Source organism: Ornithorhynchus anatinus, chromosome X1 (assembly GCF_004115215.2).
Source record: "Ornithorhynchus anatinus isolate Pmale09 chromosome X1, mOrnAna1.pri.v4, whole genome shotgun sequence".
Lineage (NCBI taxonomy): Eukaryota > Metazoa > Chordata > Mammalia > Monotremata > Ornithorhynchidae > Ornithorhynchus > Ornithorhynchus anatinus.
Window position 1 is genome coordinate 8250889 of NC_041749.1, and position 22229 is coordinate 8273117.

The 22229-nt window shown below is 42.6% G+C and overlaps 1 protein-coding gene and 1 non-coding gene across 4 annotated transcripts in view; both read left to right on the forward strand.

Moving 5' to 3' along the window:
* The first annotated feature begins 692 nt into the window (after positions 1–692).
* MYOM2 (myomesin 2) overlaps positions 693–22229 on the forward strand; it is a 94910-nt gene continuing 73373 nt past the window's right edge. The window contains exons 1-6 of one of the 3 annotated variants that reach the window (XM_001505740.4): positions 693–795; positions 7516–7636; positions 9424–9567; positions 18060–18198; positions 18434–18591; positions 19039–19131. In XM_001505740.4, the coding sequence (XP_001505790.3) occupies positions 7527–7636; positions 9424–9567; positions 18060–18198; positions 18434–18591; positions 19039–19131 (644 nt within the window). In that variant the 5' untranslated portion in view covers positions 693–795; positions 7516–7526. Of the gene's footprint in view, positions 796–1491; positions 1583–1847; positions 1946–7515; positions 7637–9423; positions 9568–18059; positions 18199–18433; positions 18592–19038; positions 19132–22229 lie in introns of those variants that run through there. The other 2 variants (XM_029051371.1, XM_029051372.1) reach the window with 2 other exon arrangements.
* Positions 17376–17513, forward strand: LOC114807149. The gene has a single exon (XR_003755202.1). It is a non-coding gene; the product is annotated as a small nucleolar RNA SNORA7 (small nucleolar RNA).

Here is a 22229-nt window from a genome sequence, read left to right on the forward strand (position 1 = left end):
TTTTACCAAAAAAAAAAAGTTTGTGTGTATTTTGTGTTTATGGACCTGTAGCATTAGATGATCACCAACAATATCTTTGACCTACTAAAATACCTAACAAAAAAACAGGCACTTCTTTTTGGAAGAAAACAAGTTGCAGGGTTTTAAATGACTTATTTAACAGGGCATATTGAATTGACAGTAGCATTTGGATTCGGGAGGTGGATTCTTTCATCCTCTGTTAGCAGGGCTCTCCCCCTTGGTTGATATGGCTTAGCAAATGGTCAGAGTGTTCACTGAAATTGACAGTCAGTCATTAAAGACTTAACCAGGCCTTCTCAATTTACAGGCCAAGTCGCTAGAGGATCAAAATGTCTCTGATATTAATTTTGGTTTATGGCAGCAACTTACATCAACTTTTACATTTATTTGTTACAACAAAACTATTAAGCTCTATTGGCCTTAATCTGGGCAGTGTCTAATTCTATATAACCTTTAACCAAAAACCATTGCACTTATTTTTTTTCAGTGGCATTTCTGCTGAATCTCCATTTTGAAAACAAAAAGCCATGAAAACTAGAAACCTTTTTGTTTCAATATATATTTGAATATTTATTACGTACTTGTCAATCTGGGGGGAAGAACTCACTTGACTCCATATATAGCATCATGTCTGCCCATAAATGGGGTGGGAAGAGTCAGCAGCAATCTTTCTTTAGAGAGAGAAATTATTTCTGTTTTCCTCATCCCGTATCTGGTAAGCTGGGTAGGACACAGCTTCTCTCCTCTTTGCCATTTCAACTTCTGTCTAACTAGGTAAGTTTACTTTTCTCTTCTAAATTGCGGAAGTAGATAAAGAAAGGATAGCTTATTCAATACTCATTACTATGTGATTTCAAAATGGCTGCATTAAACCATTTCAGGGTTAATGAATACTATTTCTAGATAGGTATACAGATATTGTTTCACATACTTTCAAGTTTACCCCAGATGCTTTTTTTAAATTTTAAATCTTTTTTTTAAATTCCCTTGTTCTTTGGCATTTAATTTTCCATTATTGTTATCATTCCATGAATGATGTAATGCAATGCTCCTGTGAAGTCACTTTTCAATGAGAAAGAGAATAAGATTTCTAATTTTTCTGAGTTTACCTATGAAAGCATGCTTCAAGTTGGCATATAAGTACAATTTCAATGACGTGTCCCAGCTGGAAGATAAAGTTCAATACTTCCAATAAACATGTGTTACATAAATGTTGAAAAACAAAATTAAACAATTTTTTTGCATGAGACTATGAATAATTCTTCTTGAGGTGTGTTTAGGAAGATTTTTTTAAAAAAATGATTTGATGTGGATTATTAGGGGAAAAAAGATGCCACTTTGGTTTGTCAATATTTTTCAAATGCCTGCCTTAAAAGGCAGTTTTCAGAGAGCTGTTGGTCTTTGGGGTTTTTTATGTGTTATGGCCCTAGCTGAATTTCTCTGATAAAACTATTGCATACTGTACTCAAGCTCCTGAAACACTGCCTGCCAGAAAGAGCTACTGAAATTGGAGGATTGAACAGCAGAGATGATGAAAGGACTTTAATGAAGGCTAATAAAGGTTGTAATGTTTTTAAATGACTATCTTTTACCATCTCACTGTTTGCACATTCCTTGCCCCCTGATTAGAAACAGCTAAAAAAGCTAACATCTCAGTGAGCCCTATTTAGGCAACCTTAAAATCAAACCACAGTTCAGGGAGTGACATTTGAAGTGAAAGGTATACTGATTTCCTATTAAGTTGAGGACTGTGTAAACTTGGTTTTCCTTTACCAAGCAGGAACTTGGAATTTATGAATATTGATTAGGTTTTCATTCTTTCAAAGGGTAAAAACAATCCATTTTTAGATGGATACAAAATGTACGGATGCTCAATGCACTGTGATATTGAGGTCAAAATGAACATCTACCACAAGCATTTAAGGTAAAACGATCCATGCGTTCTCAAAACTGAAGGCATCTATTGGAATTGTCAGAAGTTCACAGAGCAACGAATGTCCTACCCCGAAAACGTCTTACGGTGTCTTCCATGCTGCCTCATTTGGAAAAGTCCTTGAGCTGATTCAGCTCTCAGAAGGAGACACGGGATCCAATGAGACCGAATTTATCTAGCCCTCAAACCGTATAGGACCCTAGTAACGACTGTGGTGATGATGATTTATTTTGTGTTCCCTAGTAGTTGCATTTAAGTGTCTGTACAGGAATCCTTTAGGCGGTATTAAAGAACAGTTCCCAGAATAATCTCTGACAGTAGAAATAGTGCCCAGCATATCATTTACAAGCAGTATTCAATGGTCGATGATGCTATTGCATTTCATTTTGGTGTGGTCATTTCTTAATACGGGCAGAAGGCTCCTATAAGTGTTCTTCGGAGGCGAATGAGCATTAGGAGATCCACGGGCTGTATCTTGTAGAGAGCGGGGCGCAGTGAGTAGGTTGGCACTGGAGGAATGAAGTGTGTGGGCTGGGGTGGGCAAGCACTAGTGACTTGGTGCCCTGAGAGAAGTCAAAGAACAACCGAGAGGGTTAGTCTCTCCTCCTGGTGTAACTAGTCAGTCAGTCTTATTTATTGAACGCTTACTGTCTGTAGAACACTGTACTAAGTGGCTGGGAAAGTCCAGTATAACAGACACACTCCCTCCCCGCAGTGAACTTACAGTATAGAGGGTGAGACAGATATGAATATGAATAAATAAATTACAGATATGTACATTCGTGCTGTGGGGCTGGGAGGAGGGATGAATATAGGGAGCGAGTCAGAGAGATGCAGATCAGAGAGATGCAGAAGGGAGTGGGAGAAGAGGAAAAGAGGGCTTAATCAGGAAAGGCCTCTTGGAGGAGATGGGCCTTCTATAAGGCCTTGAAGAGGGAGAAAGTAATTGTCGGATATGAGGATGGAGGGAGTTCCAGACCAGAAGCGGGACGGGGATGAGAGGTCGGCGGCGAGATAGCTGAGATCAGGGTACAGTGAGAAGGTTAGCATTAAAAGAGTGAAATATGTGGGCTGTGTTGTAGGGGAGCAATGAGGTGAGGTAGGAGGGGGCAAGGTGATCGAGTGCTTTAAAGCCAATGGGTGAGGAGTTTCTGCTTGATGCAGAGGTGGATGGACCACCACTGGAGGTATTTGGGGAGAAGAGAAACATATCCGGAGCGTTACTGTGGAAAAATGATCCGGGCAGCAGAGTGAAGTATGCACTGGAGAGGGGAGAGGCAGGAGGCAGGGAGGTCAACGAGGAGGCTGATAACAGTAATCAAGGTGGGATAGGATGAGTGATCGGATTAACATGGTAGCAGTTGGGATGGAGAGGATAGGGCGGATTTTAGTAATGTTTTGAAGGTGGACTAGGAGAGGAGAGGGGTGTGGTTCTGCCCAGGGCTTGGGATCAATAGGATTTGGAAAGTGAGCATGGTGGAGTAGTTTTCATTCCCTCTGACAAGCAACAGCCTCCTGGAGCCGGTTTCTGCTGGGCTCTACCCAACTCAGAAATAACCATCTGTAAGTTCACAATCAGCCAGAGATCATCCTTCCATCCAAGGGTCGGGAATCTTTCACAACTGCATTCAATCGAACTTATCGAGTGCTTATGCAGTGCAGCGCATTGTGCTAAATGCTCGGGACCCATGATCCGTGAATCCCAAACATTTTTACAGCAGAAACTGAGGAACGGAGATTGAGTGCAAGGCCCCCGTTTTCCATCACATGAAGTCTGGGAGTCAGTAATGGGCCAGAAATAGGACTTGGGGCACCTAATCTCTAACCTCTGGAAAGTGCAACCTCTCTATCCATGTGTGTTTTGGAATACCGGGGTGTTTACAAGTTAACTTTCATTCTGCTAACTGGGGTGTGAAAGCAATCACAGGGAGTGTGTATTCAAGATAGCTAGTCAGCTGGTTACAAGGCAAGCCAGAAATCCAATTATCTGTTATCAGAATGAAGTTGGAATACCTTTATGGAAAAACTAAAAAAAAAAAATGCAGAGGGAGTTAGCTTCATGGCCCCTGCTTCCATGTCTCTGCTACTTCTGTAGTTTTGAAATTATTTGGCCAGTCCAGAAGGCAGACTGGCATTAGAGAAAATCAGGCTAAAAGTCCTCTACGGAGAAACTTAAAAAAATGGTAAAATTCTGTATTCTCTCATATGACTAATAAATTATCTACTCCCAGTGGAACTTCACAGACCTGTTTGCCATCACATAAAATTCAGCATTTGATAGGATAAAGAAAAGCAGAAGTATAATATAGAATGTATCGAGTCGTCTACAATTGATGCTTAGAATTCCTTAACTCCCATTCTCTCCTAGATCCCCTCCAATCTGGCTTCCGTCCCCTCCACTCTACCGAGACTGCTCTCTCTAAGATCACCCGTGACCTCCTTCTTGCCAAATCCAATGGCTCCTACTCCATTCTAATCCTCCTTGACCTCTCTGCTGCCTTTGACACTGTCGACCATCCCCTCCTCCTCCATACCTTATCTCACCTTGGCTTCACGGACTCCGTCCTCTCCCGGTTCTCCTCTTACCTCTCTGGCCGGTCATTCTCGGTCTCCTTCGCTGGCGCCTCCTCCCCCTCCCATCCTTTAACTGTTGGAGTTCCTTAAGGGTCAGTTCTCGGCCCTCTTCTGTTCTCCATTTCATTCATTCAATAGTATTTATTGAGCGCTTACTATGTGCAGAGCACTGTACTAAGCGCTTGGGATGAACAAGTCGGCAACAGATAGAGACAGTCCCTGCCGTTTGACGGGCTTACGGTCTAATCGGGGGAGACGGACAGACGAGAACAATGGCACTAAACAGCGTCAAGGGGAAGAACATCTCGTAAAAACCGATGGCAACTAAATAGAATCAAGGCGATGTACAATTCATTAACAAAATAAATAGGCTAACGAAAATATATACAGTTGAGCGGACGGGTACAGTGCTGTGGGGATGGGAAGGGAGAGGTGGAGGAGCAGAGGGAAAAGGGGAAAATGAGGCTTTAGCTGCGGAGAGGTAAAGGGGGGATGGCAGAGGGAGTAGAGGGGGAAGAGGAGCTCAGTCTGGGAAGGCCTCTTGGAGGAGGTGATTTTTAAGTAAGGTTTTGAAGAGGGAAAGAGAATCAGTTTGGCGGAGGTGAGGAGGGAGGGCGTTCCAGGACCGCGGGAGGACGTGGCCCAGGGGTCGACGGCGGGATAGGCGAGACCGAGGGACGGCAAGGAGGTGGGCGGCGGAGGAGCGGAGCGTGCGGGGTTTTACACTAACTCCCTCGGTGAACTCATTCGCTCTCACGACTTCGACTACCATCTCTACGCAGATGACACGCAGATCTACATCTCTGCCCCTGTCCTCTCCCCCTCCTTTCAGGCTCACATCTCCTCCCGCCTCCGGGACGTCTCCACCTGGATGTCGGCCCGCCACCTAAAACTCAACATGAGCGAGACTGAGCTCCTCATCTTCCCTCCCAAACCCGGTCCTCTCCCAGACTTCCCTATCACCGTGGATGGCACGACCATCCCTCCCGTCTCTCGGGCCCGCGATCTCGGTGTCATCCTTGACTCGTCTCTCTCGTTCGCCCCACGCATCCTATCCGTTACCGAGACCTGCCGGTTTCACCTCTACAATATCGCCAAGATCCGCCCTTTCCTCTCCACCCAAACAGCTACCTTACTGCTACGGGCTCTCGTTATATCCCGGCTAGACTACCGTGTCGGCCTTCTCTCTGACCTCCCTTCCTCCTCTTTCACCCCGCTCCAGTCTTTCTTCACTCCGCTGCCCGGCTCATCTTCCCGCAGAAACGATCTGGCATGTCACTCCCCTTCTTAAACAACTCCAGTGGTTGCCTATCGACCTCCGCTCCAAACAAAAACTCCTCACTCTAGGCTTCGAGGCTCTCCATCACCTTGCCCCTTCCTACCTCCTCCCTTCTCTCTTTCTACCGCCCACCCCGCACGCTCCACTCCTCCGCCGCCCACCTCCTCACCGTCCCTCGGTCTCGCCCATCCCGCCGTCGACCCCCGGGCCACGTCCTCCCACGGTCCCGGAACGCCCTCCCTCCTCACCTCTGCCAAACTGATTCTCTTCCCCTCTTCAAAACCCTACTTAAAACTCACCTCCTCCAAGAGGCCTTCCCAGACTGAGCTCCTCTTCTCCCTCTACTCCCTCTGCCACCCCCCCTTCACCTCTCCACAGCTTAACCCTCTTTTCCCCCCATTTCCCTCTGCTCCTCCTCCTCTCCCTTCCCATCCCCTCAGCACTGTACTTATCTGCTCAACTGTATATATTTATTACCCTATTTATTTTGTTAATGAAATGTACATCACCTCGATTCTATTTAGTTGCCATTGTTTTTATGAGATGTTCTTCCCCTTGACTCTATTTATTGCCATTGTTCTCATCTGTCCGTCTCCCCCGATTAGACTGTAAGCCCGTCAAACGGCAGGGACTGTCTCTATCTGTTGCCGACTTGTTCATTCCAAGCGCTTAGTACAGTGCTCTGCACATAGTAAACGCTCAATAAATACTATTGAATGAATAGTATGAGGTGGCCATATAGAACTTCACTATCCTCGGAAATGGACAATTTTCAGCTCTCTGTAATCCTGTGAAATAGTTTGGTGTAAGAAGCAACAAATGAGAATCATAGAACCCTTGTGTGAATTTGTCTGCTGTGTGATCTTAGGCAAGTCACTTAACTTCTCTGTACTTCAGTGACCTCATCTGTAAAATGGGATTAAGACTGGGAGCCCCATGTAGTAATAATAATAATAATGTTGGTATTTGTTAAGCGCTTACTATGTACCAAGCACTGTTCTAAGCACTGGGGTAGATACAAGGTAATCAGGTTGTCCCACATAGGGCTCACAGTCTTCATCCTCATTTCATAGATGAGGTAACTGAGGCCCAGAGAAGTTAAGTGACTTGCCCAAGGTCACACAGCTGACAAGTGGCGGAGCCGGGATAGAACCCCTGACCTCTGACTCCCAAGCCCGGCTCTTTCCAGTGAGCCACTGCTTCTTGGAACATGGGCTGGGTCCAACTTGATTTGCTTATACCTACCCAGCACTTAGTAGAGTGCCTGGCACATGGTAAGTGCTTAACAGAAGATAAATAAAGAAAACAAACTAGCAAGGCTTATCATTTTCATATGAAAGTTACAAAGATGGGAGTTAATTCGGAACTTAATAGGAGTTTGTCGGAATCTTGATGGAGCTCAGTTCTTTACTAACAAAGGGAATAGTCCTATCAAACTGTAGAGCTGAGATCTCCTTGGAGGTTTGGAGGTAGTCAAACATTTCACCCTCATTACCTTGTGAGATACGAGAGGAGTTAAAAGTGGTTATCCCATTCATCCTGTCTCCACTGATTGTGCTGTAGTAACCAGATTGGATTATCTCTTCTGAAGTAAATATTTTTGTTTGAAGGAGCAATCAATATTTGGCGAAGGCAGAAAATGAAAATTTGAAAACTTTGCAAAATCTGCATCACCATTCGCTGATGGGAATCACTTTTCATATTCTAGGTATTGCGAATATGTCCACCACCATGGCAGTGCCTTTCTACCAAAGGAGGCACAGACACTTCGATCAATCGTATCGTAATATTCACACAAGATACCTGCTGCAAGAATATGCTGCCAGAAAGTAAGTAGAAGTCTAAAATTTATCAGAAGGCATGATAGAGGTTTGTTACTGACTAAATGAATTCTTAAGTCGATGCCCACTTATCATATTCAGTTTGTTTTCCTGATAATGCCATCAATCAATCGTATTTATTGAGCACTTGCTATATGCAGAAATTAAGACCGCTTAAGGTCTTGGGAGAGTATATCATATTACTTAGACCCTGACCCCCAGGTGAAACAAGGACTATGTCCGACCTGATTAGTGTGTATCCAGCCCAGACCTAAGAACAATGCTTGACGCATAGTCAGCTCTAAATAAATAAAAGGCTATAAGAGTAACAAAAAAAGACACAGTGACATAGTAGCACGATGAAGAAATGGGAGAGAAGAAAAAGGGGAATTAGGAATAAAGGGAGGGAGGGTGCAGTTGGAATAAGGATCAGAATTGAGTTGGTGCAGCTGTTCCGGGACTTTGAGGGTTCAGTGTCCATGGCAGAGAGTTGATCTGCAATCCTGTGGTAGGTATGGAATTCATCCCTCTGATCCATGCCAGAATGTTTGGTGAGTTCCAAGAGCCTTAGTACAGTGCTCTGCACACAATAAGCGCTCAACAAATACGATTAATTGGTCCAATATGTCTGGACCACATGTTTGAGGTTTGAAAGATGAGCTTTATTCATTCATTCATATTTATTGGGTGCTTATTGTGTGCAGAGCACTGTACTAAGCACTTGGGAGATACAGTTCAACAATAAACAGACACATTCTGGTAGCTCCCATTAGCATAGTCAACAGCAACTTCATATAACATCTGCAGGCTTTAAGTTCTTTTCCCTATCGCTTTATTCCATCCTCATTCCCGCCTTCCACATTGGCCACCATGTTGTTGAGGAGGAAAATTCTCCAAGGCATAACTCTCTTCTAGGGTCCACAGGTACGTATTTCTCTTAATGAATGGAAGTCCAACTGATGTCAAAAATAGAGTACGTAATAGGATAGAGTAGAACACACTTTGCCATCTTCTGGGTAGATATTTGCCCAATTTCTTTGGCCTTTCTACCCCAAACAGTCCAGGACACCCATTCTCCATCATTCAAGAGAAATAATGGAGTTGGATAACTACAGGTGGGAGCTGATGCCTCTGATGAAGTCTAAAAGGGATTTCTCAGCAAGGAACGCTTCTGCCTTTTAGGACCTGCCTAGGGATCCTGTATAACTTGATTTGTTTGGGAACTACATTTATGGTCATAGTGTTTGCCCTGGAATTCCTTCTTAAACACATCATCACATTCAGGGTCACGGCCATTGTAAACATGTGGTCCTTTCAAGTGGTTCCATTAGTTCTTTGAAAACATGGTGATACGGAAAGATAGATGTACCCTGGACTTTGGGCAGAAATCCAAGATGCTAACGTGGTAAGCTTGGAGAATAACAAAGACCAAAATACAACTGGCAAAAGGGAGCCCAAGATTCTTCTTCCTAATTGGAAGAATAGAGAGAGTGGACGACTTCTCTGGGCAGCTGTCTGTCTTGTTATTCTATCATTATTATTAATCATCCACTCATTCATTCAATTGCATTTATTGAGTGCTTACTATGTGCAGTGCACTGTACTAAGCACTTGGAATGTACAACTCAGCAACAGATAGAGACAATCCCTGACCAACAACGGGCTCACAGTCTAAACGGGGGAGACAGACAACAAAACAAAACAAGTAGCAAAACAAAACAAGTTGTTATGTGGGGGTGTTAGGTTTACTACCGTAATGTTCCAGTTTGCATCGTGCCTTTTTTATTTGTCCAAAGGCGTGCTTCTACCGAATCGTCCACCCAGCAGTCATCCAGCCAGAAGACTTCTACTCAGACATCTTTGGGGAGAACAACATGCAGACTTTGTGCAAAACGTATCAACACCTCCAGTGAAGATGAAGAGCATGATTATAAAAGAAGGTACTCTGCTCATTGGCATTCTCAAAGTCTTTTGGGACTCGTCGTAAACACTGTTGCAATCCCACTATTGTCTAACTATTGGTGTGTGCACAAGAGTAATATAGAAGTCGATTTCAGTTACACAGAACACAGTGACGAAATCTCCCGAAGTAGGGGTCAGAAGAAATATTTCCAAAAACGAAATTTAATTTGAATGGTAAAACCTCTCGATTAGTACCATTTAGTATTAATACTAACACGTGGTATTTAAAAAGGAAAATGCCGCTTTATCTAAAATTGGCATTTCCTACATCAATCTACAGGAATCCAACAGGTGAAAGAGGAAGAAATGTTTATGATTTTGAACTGTGTTCAAAAACCCGAGCTCCTCCAAAAAGCTTTCCCCGATTGATTTCCCAGCATCCTGAGCCGTGTCATCAGTCCTTCAGACAATTCTAGCATTTACAGACATATTTACAACTTCCTTAGCACTCACATATATAGTTTGCTCAATTTATTTTATTTTAATCCCTCTAGCTGTAAATATTTTTTATGTCTCTCACCCTATTAGAGCATCAACTCCTTGTTGGCAGGAAACACTGTCACTTTTTTATTCTCTATTCTCCAAGTGCCTGTAGTTCAGTCCACCACACCAACTGGACTCTCGATAAGTGCTGTGAGTAAATGGGAAAGATTTAATTTATCAACAGAATTTCCAAAGAAAGTGCTTCCTTTGAAAAACATACCATCTGATGAAAGCTAAAGGAGTTATTAATGTGCTTCTTCATCTTTCCATTTTATTTGTCTCCTTACTGTAAAAAAAAATTAGTGTGAGTCTAGAGGATGTTTGATATTGAATATGGTTTTCATAAGAACACACACCTGATCGTTATACAACTAAAAACAAAAGTGATGTTCTCAGAGGTGTTAATTGTTGTGTGTAGAGTTTGTAGAGTCGAGTCGATTTGCTTTACCGGATTGAAGCATGCCTTATATTTTCTGGAAAGTTTGCTTTCTATTGTGCGCAGTATTATTTCACAAAGTCACACACTTAGAAAAGTCAGACTTTACTTTAAATCGCTCTAGACCTCACTTTGAAATGCCCTCTCAAAGCATAGTATGAAGGTGAATTTTGAATATCAAAAAAGAAGGGAGTCTGAAAAAACCCTAAATTTTCACACAAAATGTCTCTTAAAAAGAGATTGCAATACAAAGAAATTCCATAACTTGGTCATTGTTTCCCATGGTTGAAAATGATTCATCATTTGGTATCTGGTTATTAAAACTTAGAAGTGACATTATTTAGGATTAACACAAGATGGGGAGTGATAGGACAATTAAGATACTAAATTAAAAGAATCCAGTTACATTTCTCTCACAGAGAGCATCATTTAGAATCCCATCTTTTTTTTTTAGATAGAAAATGAAAAGAACAGCCCTACTGATCTGGCCTTTCTGCCTCCCACTCCCTAATCATTCATTCATTTATTCATTCATTCAATAGTATTTATTGAGCACTTACTATGTGCAGAGCACTGTACTAAGCGCTTGATCCTTACCGTATGATCCTATGATTCTTACCATACACTCCTTCTAAGAGAAACTTCTCACATTATCCACTCTCCCCACTCTGACCTCTATTCATGAGCTTCAAGGGACTTGGGTTATAATCCCGGTTCTGCCAATTGCGCCTAGTGTGGCCTTGGGCAAGTCGCTTAACTTCTCTTTGCCTCAGTTTCTTCATCTGTAGAATGGGGATTAAATAACTATTCTCTATTACCTTGCCCCTTCCCCCCACCATAGACTGGGACATGTGGGACAAGGACTCAGTGCTTTGCATAGTATTTGGCACAAAGTCATTGCTTAAAGCACATCACAATTATAATTATTACAGTAGCAGCTCAATAAATACTACTAATTGATTGAAAAATAGTTGGAGAGAAGAAAATATTAATTCTTAAATTAAACCACACAAATTCATCCTTCCATGATTTTATTATGCCATTATTCTGGAACAAAATACTTTCCATTTCTGTAATGCCAGTGGATCTTCTTGAGAAAGTTAAGAATAATATCAGCATTTATGAACTGCTATTTGTAATAATAATGGGAAATAAGGGCATGTAATCATTCATTCATTCAGTCATATTTATTGAATGCTTACTGTGTGCAGAGCACTGTACTAAGCACTTGAAAAGTACAATTCAGCAACAGATAGAGTCAGTCCCTACCCAACAACGGGCTCACAGTCTAGAAGGAGGAGACAGACAACAAAACAAAACAAGTAGAAGGAATCAATAGCATCAGAGTAGATAAATAGAATTATAGATATGTACACATCATTAATAAAATTAATAGAATAATAAATACGTACAAATATACACAAGTGCTGTGGGGCAGGGAAGGCGGTAGAGCAGAGGGAGGGAGTAGGGGCGATGGGGAGGGGAGGAGGAGCAGAGGAAAAGGGGGGCTCGGTCTAGGAAGGCCTCCTGGAGGTGGTGAGCTCTCAATAGGGCTTTGAAGCGGGGAAGAGAGCTAGTTTGGCGGATGTGAGGAGGGAGGGCGTTCCAGGTCAGAGGTAGGACGTGGGCCATGGGTCGACAGCGGGACAGGCGAGAACGAGGCACAGTGAGGAGGTTAGCGAAAAAGGAGCGGAGTGTGGGGGCTGGGGTGTAATCTCCTTCATCAGATTCCTTCTTATCTCCTATGTAGGTAGGTATCATATATGTTAATTTGTGTCCACTTCTACCATAATGTGTGTTTTTACCATCCACTCTGATAGGATTTGGTTAAAACATTGGGGAATCCTTTCAACAATATACATCTATTTGGCTAATGTGATTGTGATGTGCTCAAAGCAGTCATTCTTTAGGGGGAAATCTTACCTTAAGGGCTTTTTTTAGCAGTATAATCTCCTCATTTTAGCAGAACTGAGTGGATGTATTTGGAATGAATTCACACTGTTTTGTTGTCATAGTGCTATTTAAAAGGACACTGAACGCCTTAAAAATAACTGAACAGTTAAGCTAAAATAGTCATCTGGAAGGCACGCGCACATGCACAATTCAAATACCATGGATTGAGCAGTGAGTTGGTGGCTCACCCACAAGTGTATTGGATGTTTTCTGACAAGTAGAAGTGGCATCAGAAGACACATAGAGCAGTCCTTTGCTCTCGCTGTGGAAGTATGTGATGTGAAAATCCCATCAGTTCACAGTTCTTAACTATTCTTTATAAGAAAAAAATGCTTAGGTATGAAACTGAAGACCCTAAAATTGAATATCTCTTAGACTGTAAACTCATCATGGGCAGGGAATTTGTCTTTTTATTGTAATATAGCACTCTCCCAAGTGCTTAGTACAGAAGCAGGGTGGCTTAGTGGAAAGAGCACAGGCTGGGGAGTCAGAGGTCATGGGTTCTAATCCTGGCTCTGCTACTTGTCATCTGTGTGACTTTGGGCAAGTCACTTAACTTCCCTGTGCCTCAGTTTCCTCATCTTTAGAATGGGGATTAAGTAACTATTCTCCCTACCCTGCCAAAGACTGTGACCCCCATGTGGGACAGGGACTGTGTACAGAACAGACAATGCACGGGAGTTGGGAGCATATTTAACACCTCCAACCCTGCAGCGGTAGAGGCAGTTTTCCATGCCTGGCCCTCCATGAAAAGAAAAGTGTTACACTTTCCCCATGCCTGAATCCCATGGGATACCAAATTGCATTCCCTGCCCATAACGAGCGAAGCGTATCATAGTGGAAGGAGCCTGGGAGTCAGAGGACCTGGGTTTTAATCTCAGCTCTGCCACTTGTCTGCTGTGTGACCTTACAATCAGCCTCGATAAATACCATTAGTGGATTGAAAAAACTTCCCTCTAGACTCTAAGATCATTGTGGGCAGGAACTGTGTTATATTGTACTCTCCCAAGCGCTTAGTACAGTGCTCCGCACCTAGTAAGCACTCAGTACATACATTCGACTGACTGACAATGCTTTTGTGTCTCGTTTACCTCATATATAAAATGGGGATTAAGACTGCGAGCCCCAAGTGGGATATGGTGGTGTCAAACCTATCTTGCTTCTACTCCAGCACTTAGTACAGAGCCTGGCACAGAGTAAACACTTAAGAATGACCATTTTAAATAAAATGTCCTGCCAGGAGGAAGAGCTGGAGTGGGGAGATAGTGGCCCTGTCCTCCCACACTGAAGGCCCCCGACCGAGCCCCATATCTCTCATCCTGCCCGGAGTCATGCCAGGCTCACGGCAGAAGGAGCTGGCATTTCTGAAGGCTGAATAGATGCCTGCTCCACTGCAGCCCGGGTCTTCCGTCCCCTACAAAGGAAAGAAAAAAGCATCGGCATCTGCTAAGGAAAGCAAGAGAGGGTTAGCGTTTCTTTCCCTAGCTCCCAGGGTTGCTGTGAGAAGGAACAAGAGTGTTTTTGTAATGACTTTTGTGCTCTGTGGAAGAAAGAAGCTATTTGAATTCAAGATGTCATCATTAGAATTCTTTGTTTTTAGTCACTAATCGTTTGTAAAAGTCAATGACTCTTCTCTTTCTGTGGGAGTCATTAACCCAAGAAACCCAAGGTTGTGTTTAAATGAGCCAGTGTGGATGAATTGCTTCACAGTTGTTTCCCGTCATTTTTTTTTAAATGGCATTTGCTAAGGGCTTACTATGTGCCAGGCACTGTACTAAGCTCTGGGTTAGATAGACGCTAATCAGGTTCGATACAATTCATGACCCACATGGGAGTCACAGTCTTAATCCCCATTTTACAGATAAGGAGACTGAGGCACAGAGAAATTAAGTGACTTGTCCAAATTCACACAGCAGAAAAGTGGTGGAAACGTGATTAGAACTCAGGTGCCTCTGACTCCCAGGCCCTTGCTCTGTTCACTAGGCACACTGCTTCTCATTCTCCTTAAGTGATATTTCCCCCAATTTCAGTCAAATAAACAACCACACACCAATGGGATGTATTCAAGTAGTGTCCGAGGTGTAAGGGAAACAGTAGATGAGTGTAGACTGCCATTTTCAGCAAGTAAGAGCCACCAAAACCTTGTCCTGCAAGCTCTTGAGGCAGTCTATTTGGTTGAGGGTATCTCTAGGACACTGTATCTGTACCCATATTCCTATCCACATCTATATCCATATCATCAAGAGCCAAGGACCAGAAACTCGTTAACAAACTCGTACATACATCGCAGAGTGAGTAATAATAATGTTGGTATTTGTTAAGCGCTTACTATGTGCAGAGCACTGTTCTAAGTGCTGGGGGAGACACAGGGGAATCAGGTTGTCCCACGTGGGGCTCACAGTCTTAATCCCAATTTTACAGATGAGGGAACTGAGGCGCAGAGAAGTGAAGTGACTTGCCCACAGTCACACAGCCGACAAGTGGCAGAGCTGGGATTCGAACTCATGAGCCCTGACTCCAAAGCCCGTGCTCTTTCCACTGAGTCACGCTGCTTCTCACTACACTAGAGTACACTAGAGAAGCAGCATGGCTCAGTGGCAAGAGCCTGGGTTGGGAGTCAGAGGTCATGGGTTCGAATCCCAGCTCTGCTGCTTGGCAGCTGTGTGACTGTGGGCAAGTCACTTCACTTCTCTTTGTCTCAGTTCCCTCATCTGTAAAATGGGGATTAACTGTGAGCCTCACGTGGGACAACCTGGGAAGCAGCGTGGCTCAGTGGAAAAGAGCCTGGGCTTCGGAGTCAGAGGTCATGAGTTCGACTCCCGGCTCTGCCACTTGTCAGCTGTGTGACTGTGGGCAAGTCACTTCACTTCTCTGTGCCTCAGTTACCTCATCTGTAAAATGGGGATTAACTGTGATCCCCACGTGGGACAACCTGATTCCCCTATGTCTACCCCAGCGCTTAGAACAGTGCTCTGCACATAGTGAGTGCTCAACAAATACCAACAACCTGATGACCCTGTATCTCCCCCAGCGCTTAGAACAGTGCTCGGCACATAGTAAGCGCTTAACAAATACCAACATTATTACCCACATTATTACAGTAGGCGATTCTTCAGATGCGACATTCTGTAGAGCTACCTCTAAAAAAATTACAATGTTTCTTTCACAGCTTATCATTTATCTGAGCTGCCGAAGGCCTCATCAAAAAATAAGGGTGGTGATGGTGGGTGGGGGGTGATGGGGGAAGAGTGATGGAGGAATAGAAGGAAAGGCCAGTGGAAATAACTGACTCAGGGAGGTTGAGAAAGAGAACCAGAAGGGTCTGAGAGAGATAACTGTAGGGAACCAAAGTTTGCCAGCCTCTCCCTGATAGGGAATATATCCGACCCAAGTTGCTTGCATCCACCTCAGCAATTAATACAATGCCTGGCACATACTAAGCGCTCAACAGATACCACAATTATCATTATTATTATCCCCAGCCCATTGCTTTTCCTTCAACTCACAGCTGACCTTTCTCCCCAGCCTTTTTCCCACTCCTTGGTCAGAAACTCCTGACATTTGTGCCAGAGATTCTGAGAGCCATGTTGGGTGAATAGAGCAGGTAAACATTCATTCATTCAGTAGCATTTATTGAACGCTTACTATGTGCAGAGCACTGTACTAAGTGCTTGGAATGTACAAATTGGCAACAGATACAGTCCCTGCCCAGTGACGGGCTTACAGTCTAATCGGGGGAGACAGACTGACAAAAACTATAGCAATAAATAGAATCAAGGGGTTGTACATCTCATTAAAACAATAGCAATAAATAGAATCAAGGTGATGTACATCTCATTAACAAAATAAAATAAATAGGGTAATAAAAAATATTGTACACACACCTTAAGTAGATCAATATTAGCGATGTTTCTGCCCTCAAACATTTTCTCAAGAGAGTTTGCCACTGGTACAATGTAGTTTCAAATCAAAGAGGATTTCCTGGAATAAATATACAGGAGGTTTATGTCTACTTTCGTCAGTATGAGTTACTGCTTATGTCTTTTTTTTAACAGTAAATACTTCACACCTGTGAATGTGCTGCAAAGGCAATGAAAATGTTCTAGATAATGCAAATGATTAGAAATATTCCTTTTAATTATTTTCTGGTAAAAATATATCCTGGAAAAATGTGCCATGTGATTTAATATTTATAAATGCTTTCCAAGTTTATTCCAGTGTCTTGTCTGGTGAGAACTGCATAATGAATGAAAACAGATTCTGTACAAAAGGAGCCCAATTTTCTTGAGTTCTTATTTAGCACATGGAAGTTATTTTTAGATTTTCTAGATCTCAAGCCTTAAAAAAAGAGGAGGAAAAAATTGACAGAATTAACACGTGTCATTCTGCAAAGCAGAGAGACCGTGGTGGTGCTGTTGGTCCAGGAATGAATCCGAGCCTTTGGAAAATGAACTTCAAATGCCACTAAGAAATTTTTAGCCAACATTGGTGTGGTTGTTTGATCTTTTCCAAAAAATCACATTATTGATTCTGAAAATATAGAAGCTTTGATGTACTATCAGTTTCTGTCTGGAGTACCTTTCACCTGAAAGTGATATCTTGGGTCTGAAAGTTTATTTTTAGCCTGGTTTTCTCTTAGGTAATGGGTAAAAAGCAAAAAGAGGATGAATGGTGGTGATTTTGGCTTAGTGTTCTCAGCTAGACAGCATGATCCATAGAGCTTTGTTGAGAAAGTGCAACAAAGCAGACCTTGTAGGTAGAATGTGAACATTTAGGTCTGCTTTTATTTTGTTTCTAGATGCTTTTGCATTGGTATTAATTTGAGCATTTAATATGTGCGGAACACTGGGTTAAGTGTGTGAAAGAGAGCGATACAATAGTGGGTAATAATAATGATTGTGGGATTAGGGAGATGTCCTTTCAGGGTCTAACCTGGAGAGTTTCCAGTCCTCTACCAGTCTTGACTTCAGGAGGGAGAATCAAGCAGAGGCCTACCCATTCCATTCCTAGTTTGGCCAGTGGCTAGCGAATGGAAGGCAACCTGCTACAATTCAAAACCTCCCGTGCCGGGCAGCAGCAGCACGGGAGAGAGTCGAGGACGAAGACTCAGGTTAACTGCGTGGAAGGAGGCGAAGGTAAACAGCTTCCGGACTTTTACCAGGAAAACCCTTTGGATTCACCAGCAGATGATTGCAGGTTGGGGGGCGAGGGGGAGTGTTCTGGAAGAGGTGTGTCCATGATGTCGCTTTGAGTCGGAGATGACTTGAAGGCATAAGACAAGACTAGTGAGACATAATCCCTGCCCTCCACGAGTTTCCGATCCAGATGGGGAGATAGACAATAAAATAAATTAGACAGGGGAAATGGCATAGTATACAGCTATGTACATAAGAACTATGATGGCTAGGGTGAGGTAGAAACTCAAATGCATAGGCAATGTAGAAATGAGGGGTTGATAGCAGTCCTGAGAGCTGAGTGAGGGAAGGCATCTTGGAGGAGATAGCAGGCAATCTTGTGAGGCACCTCTCAGGCCTCTCAAATGCTCCATTCCCTGGTGTGTCTGCGTTTTGAATGACAGCATTTCTTTTGTCCCTACAGGTATGAATCCCAACTGGCTGCTTACGGAGAAGACAGGAGGCAGAGGTTTCTGAAGGAATTGGCTTACTTAGAAGAGGATGTTCGCCTGGCTAAGTCTCTCGCTAGAGAGAAACTGGATAAATATGATATTCAGCAGATGGTAAATACTGTCTGAACTCTCTATTAGATGTATCAGTGAAATACTCATTTGCGGATGCAATGAAGTTGTTCTCTCTTATGTTTTTTACTCTGAAGAATAAAGTCCCTCTCTGTCGTAAGTTCCTTGTGGGCAGGGATCATGTCTGTCAACTCTGTTGTAATCCGCTCTCCCAGAAGATGTGGCTGGCATCTTCTGCTCTACGACAACAGCACTTGATCTCTATCTTTGGTAATAGGTGGAAGCGAAAATGGCCTGGGAAAGACGGTCATTTGAAGAACGGATGAGCAGAGCTCCAGAAATCCTGGTGCGACTGAGATCCCACACCGTTTGGGAAAAGATGAGCGTGACGCTTTGCTTCACCGTGCAGGGATTTCCTACTCCTGTGGTTCAGTGGTAAGTCTGTTTTACTAGAGCTTTAGTCTCTCACTGTGCCCCCCTCATCCCCCCCTCTACTCTGCTCCACTCTTCTCTCCCTACCATTCTCATTTCCTTGGATCACTTTCAAAGTGTCTTTTTATTGTTGTACTGTACTCTCCCAAATGTTTAGTACAGTGCTCTGCACACAGTAAGCACTCAGTAAATAAGATTGACTGACTGACTGACATAACCCGGCTTGAGGGAAGATTCTGACCGTGGAGAGTGGCAGATATTCCTAGTTCCCTTAGGGGGAAGGCTAGTCTTATCAGGTACACAATATATATGGGAATCTTCATTTATAAGACTTGAATATGACAAAATGAATAGAATACCAGAGAAATTTGTAGATAAAGGAAGACTGAACCCCCTGTGAAATGTCAATACTTTTACTAGAGATATGTGATCTTTTTTCTGGTTTTTTAGGTATAAAAACGAGAGTCCTATTTTCCTCTCAAGTGAACCAGGAAAGTACAGAATTGAGAGCAAGTATGGAGTGCATACATTGGAGATAAATAGGTAAGGCATCAGAGTAAACAGCTTGGTGCCCATCAAGTCTTGGGAGTAGATTGGAATTAAAACAAAAAAATCCTTCACGGAGCGCAGTCTATATTCCGCAATATACTGTTAGACCTATTTTGTAAATTTGAATTATTACCAAAAGTTACTATGACATTAGAACATATTCTTTGGAGAGTGTAGGATTGCACCTGAGGAATTCAGAGTTAGGCAGTTCTACTTAAGTCTCCAACTTGTGAATAAATAATATACTTTAAGATAATAATATTAGTAAGTACAATTACAGTACATTATAGGAAGTAGCACAAATGATGCAAGTATTTACATTCTTGTTTCATAGTTGGATGTTATTCTATCATGCTGATTCTGAAAAAGTCTGAAATTTCAGGAGTCCAGGAGTCTTCTGCTTAGGAAGGCATTATTCTATTTCCTAAATACAGGAAGGTTTAATGTTTGTTTTGGAAAAAAGCATGAATTTGTAATATCCTTCAAATTACTCTGTAACCTAGTTATGAAGTCATTTCAATTAGGCTATTAATGATATTTTTATAAGAGTCAGGGAATGGATGATACCTTATTTTCCAAGCTGTTAAATTTGAACAGTGAAAGGAAAGTTTTTCTTTCTTTGTAAAAATTAATATCAGAGATCCTTAAAGATCTCAAAACAATATCAACAGAAACACAATTGAAGATTTCACTTGATTCGTTTTTTACTAAGAATCCCTTCTACATTCTTATTAGATGCAAGCATACACTGTTCCCACACCAAGCAATGGTGTTTTTCCCAAGTGAGTGTTTTGCTAGAAAAGTCTATGCCACCGTGATTCCAAACAAGGCCAGGCTAATACTAGAGATGGTAGGTTATTTAGGGGCACAGAATTTGATGAAGGAACATATTAAGCAGCATGGCATAGATAGAGCATGGGCCTCCGAGTCAGAAAGTCATAGGTTCTAATCTCAGCTCTGTCTGCTGTGTGACCTTGGGCAAATCACTTCACTTCTCTGTGTCTCTGTTACCTTATCAGTAAATGGAGATCGAAACTGAGAGCCCCATGTGGGATAGGGACCATGTCCAACCCGATTTGCTTGTATCCACCCCAGTGCTTAGTAAGGTGTCTGGCCCATAGTAAGCGCTTAATAAATGCCATTATTATTATTATTAAATATTTTGGCTCAAGATTTTGTCATCCCCTGATTAGAGAGAGGACTGTGTCAGCATCCTCACTGGTCTTTCTGCCTCCAGTTTCTCTCTATTTCAGGCTACATCTCTCTTATCGTGGCTGTATTTGTAAAGAACTCACTATATGTCAAGCACTGTTCTTAGCACAGGGTAGACGCAAATTGATCAGGATGGACCCAGTACTTGTCCCTCATAGGGCTCATGGTTTGAGTAAGAGAGAGAACAGGTATTGAATTCCCATTTTACAGATGAGGAAACTGAGGCACAGAGAAGTTGAATTGCCCAAGTTCACACAGCGGGAAAGTGGCAGAACAGAATTAGAACCCAGATCCTTTGACTTTTTCTACTAGACCAAGCTGCTTCTTGTCTTCCTATAACATTACAGCTCAAATTGTCTTCCTGGAGTGTTATTTTGCTCATACCTTGCTTGTAATGTAAACCCCCCACTGACTACGCACTTCCCTCCACATCAGATGGAAAACGCCTGACTCTTGACTTCCAATCTTTCTGTTGACCCTTTCCTTCTTACTTATCTGTCCTCTTGAGAAGCACCATGACCCACGGGAAAAAGCTTGGGCCTGGGAGACAGAGGGTCTGGATTCTAATTCCGAATCTGCCACTTGTTTGCTGCGAGACCTTGGATTTAACTAGTCTGTGCCTCAGTTCCCTCCTCTGTAATATGGGGATTTAATGCCAGTTCTCCCACCTACTTTGACTGTTATCCCCATTTCATGCCTGATTATCTTGTATCTACCCCGGTGCTTAGTAAGGACCTGGCACGTGAGAAGTGCTTAACAAATACCACAGTTATTATTTTTCACCTACTCCTCCTCAATCCGTTCTCTACATTCCTCCCCATCGAACCTTCTCACTGGCCCTCACTCTCTCCTTTCATTCTCCTGGCCCTTTCTTACACCCTTTCCCTGCTTGGACACTTTCCACCTTCAATTCTACTAGGCTACAAGTGTCTCCATCTTCAAAGTCCACCTGATATCCCACCTCCTCCAGGCAGCCTTCTGTGATTATTTTTCTTCTCCTCAGGTCCTATCCTCCCAACAGTGACCTCAAAACTTTGGTATCCATAGCCACTTTAAGGAACTTATATTTGCATATTCTGCTATTTAAGCACTTATTCATTCACTTATCCATCTTTTCCTCTTAATTCTGAATAACATTGGGCTCATGACCCCATCAGATTTTAAGGTCCTTGAGGGTAGCGATTAGAATTTTACACTATTGTACCCATCCGAGGAAACAGCATGTGTTTAACAAATGATACTGATTGATTTAACTGATTGGAAGAAATAAGAGAAGGAGGAAAAGGGGAAACCAAAGGGGAGAAAAAGAGAGAGGATGGAGAAAAGAAAGGTATTGCTTCCCAATCCACTTCCCCACTTCCACTGAAGTGAAAATGAGTCTGGATATACCCCCGTGATTAAGCAGTTGGAATTATATCATCACCTCAGATTCTTTTTTTTTTTTTTTTGAAGGTTGCTCATCTGCTGAGGGCATGGTACGTGAATTAGAATGAGTTTCTCAACCATAGGTGCTCAGTCTTTTTGCTTTCAGTGGAGTATATTTTTAATATTTTAATATTATATCTGTGGCTTTTATGTAGCCCTTGCTATGTGTTAAATCTGGGGTAGGTGTAAGGTTATCAGATCAGACACAGTGCCTTTCTCACCCAGAGCTCATAACCTATCTGTAACCATTTTACAGAAGAGGAAACTGAGGCTAAGAAGGGTTAAGTGACTTGTCCAAAAAGATCCAATCTGATTATGTTGTATCTATCCAGGCGCTTAGTACAGTTCCTGGTACATAATAATCAATCAATCATATTTATTATATGCTAACTGTATGCAGAACACTGTACAAAGCACTTGGGAAAGGACAAAAAGAGTTGATAGACACGTTCCCT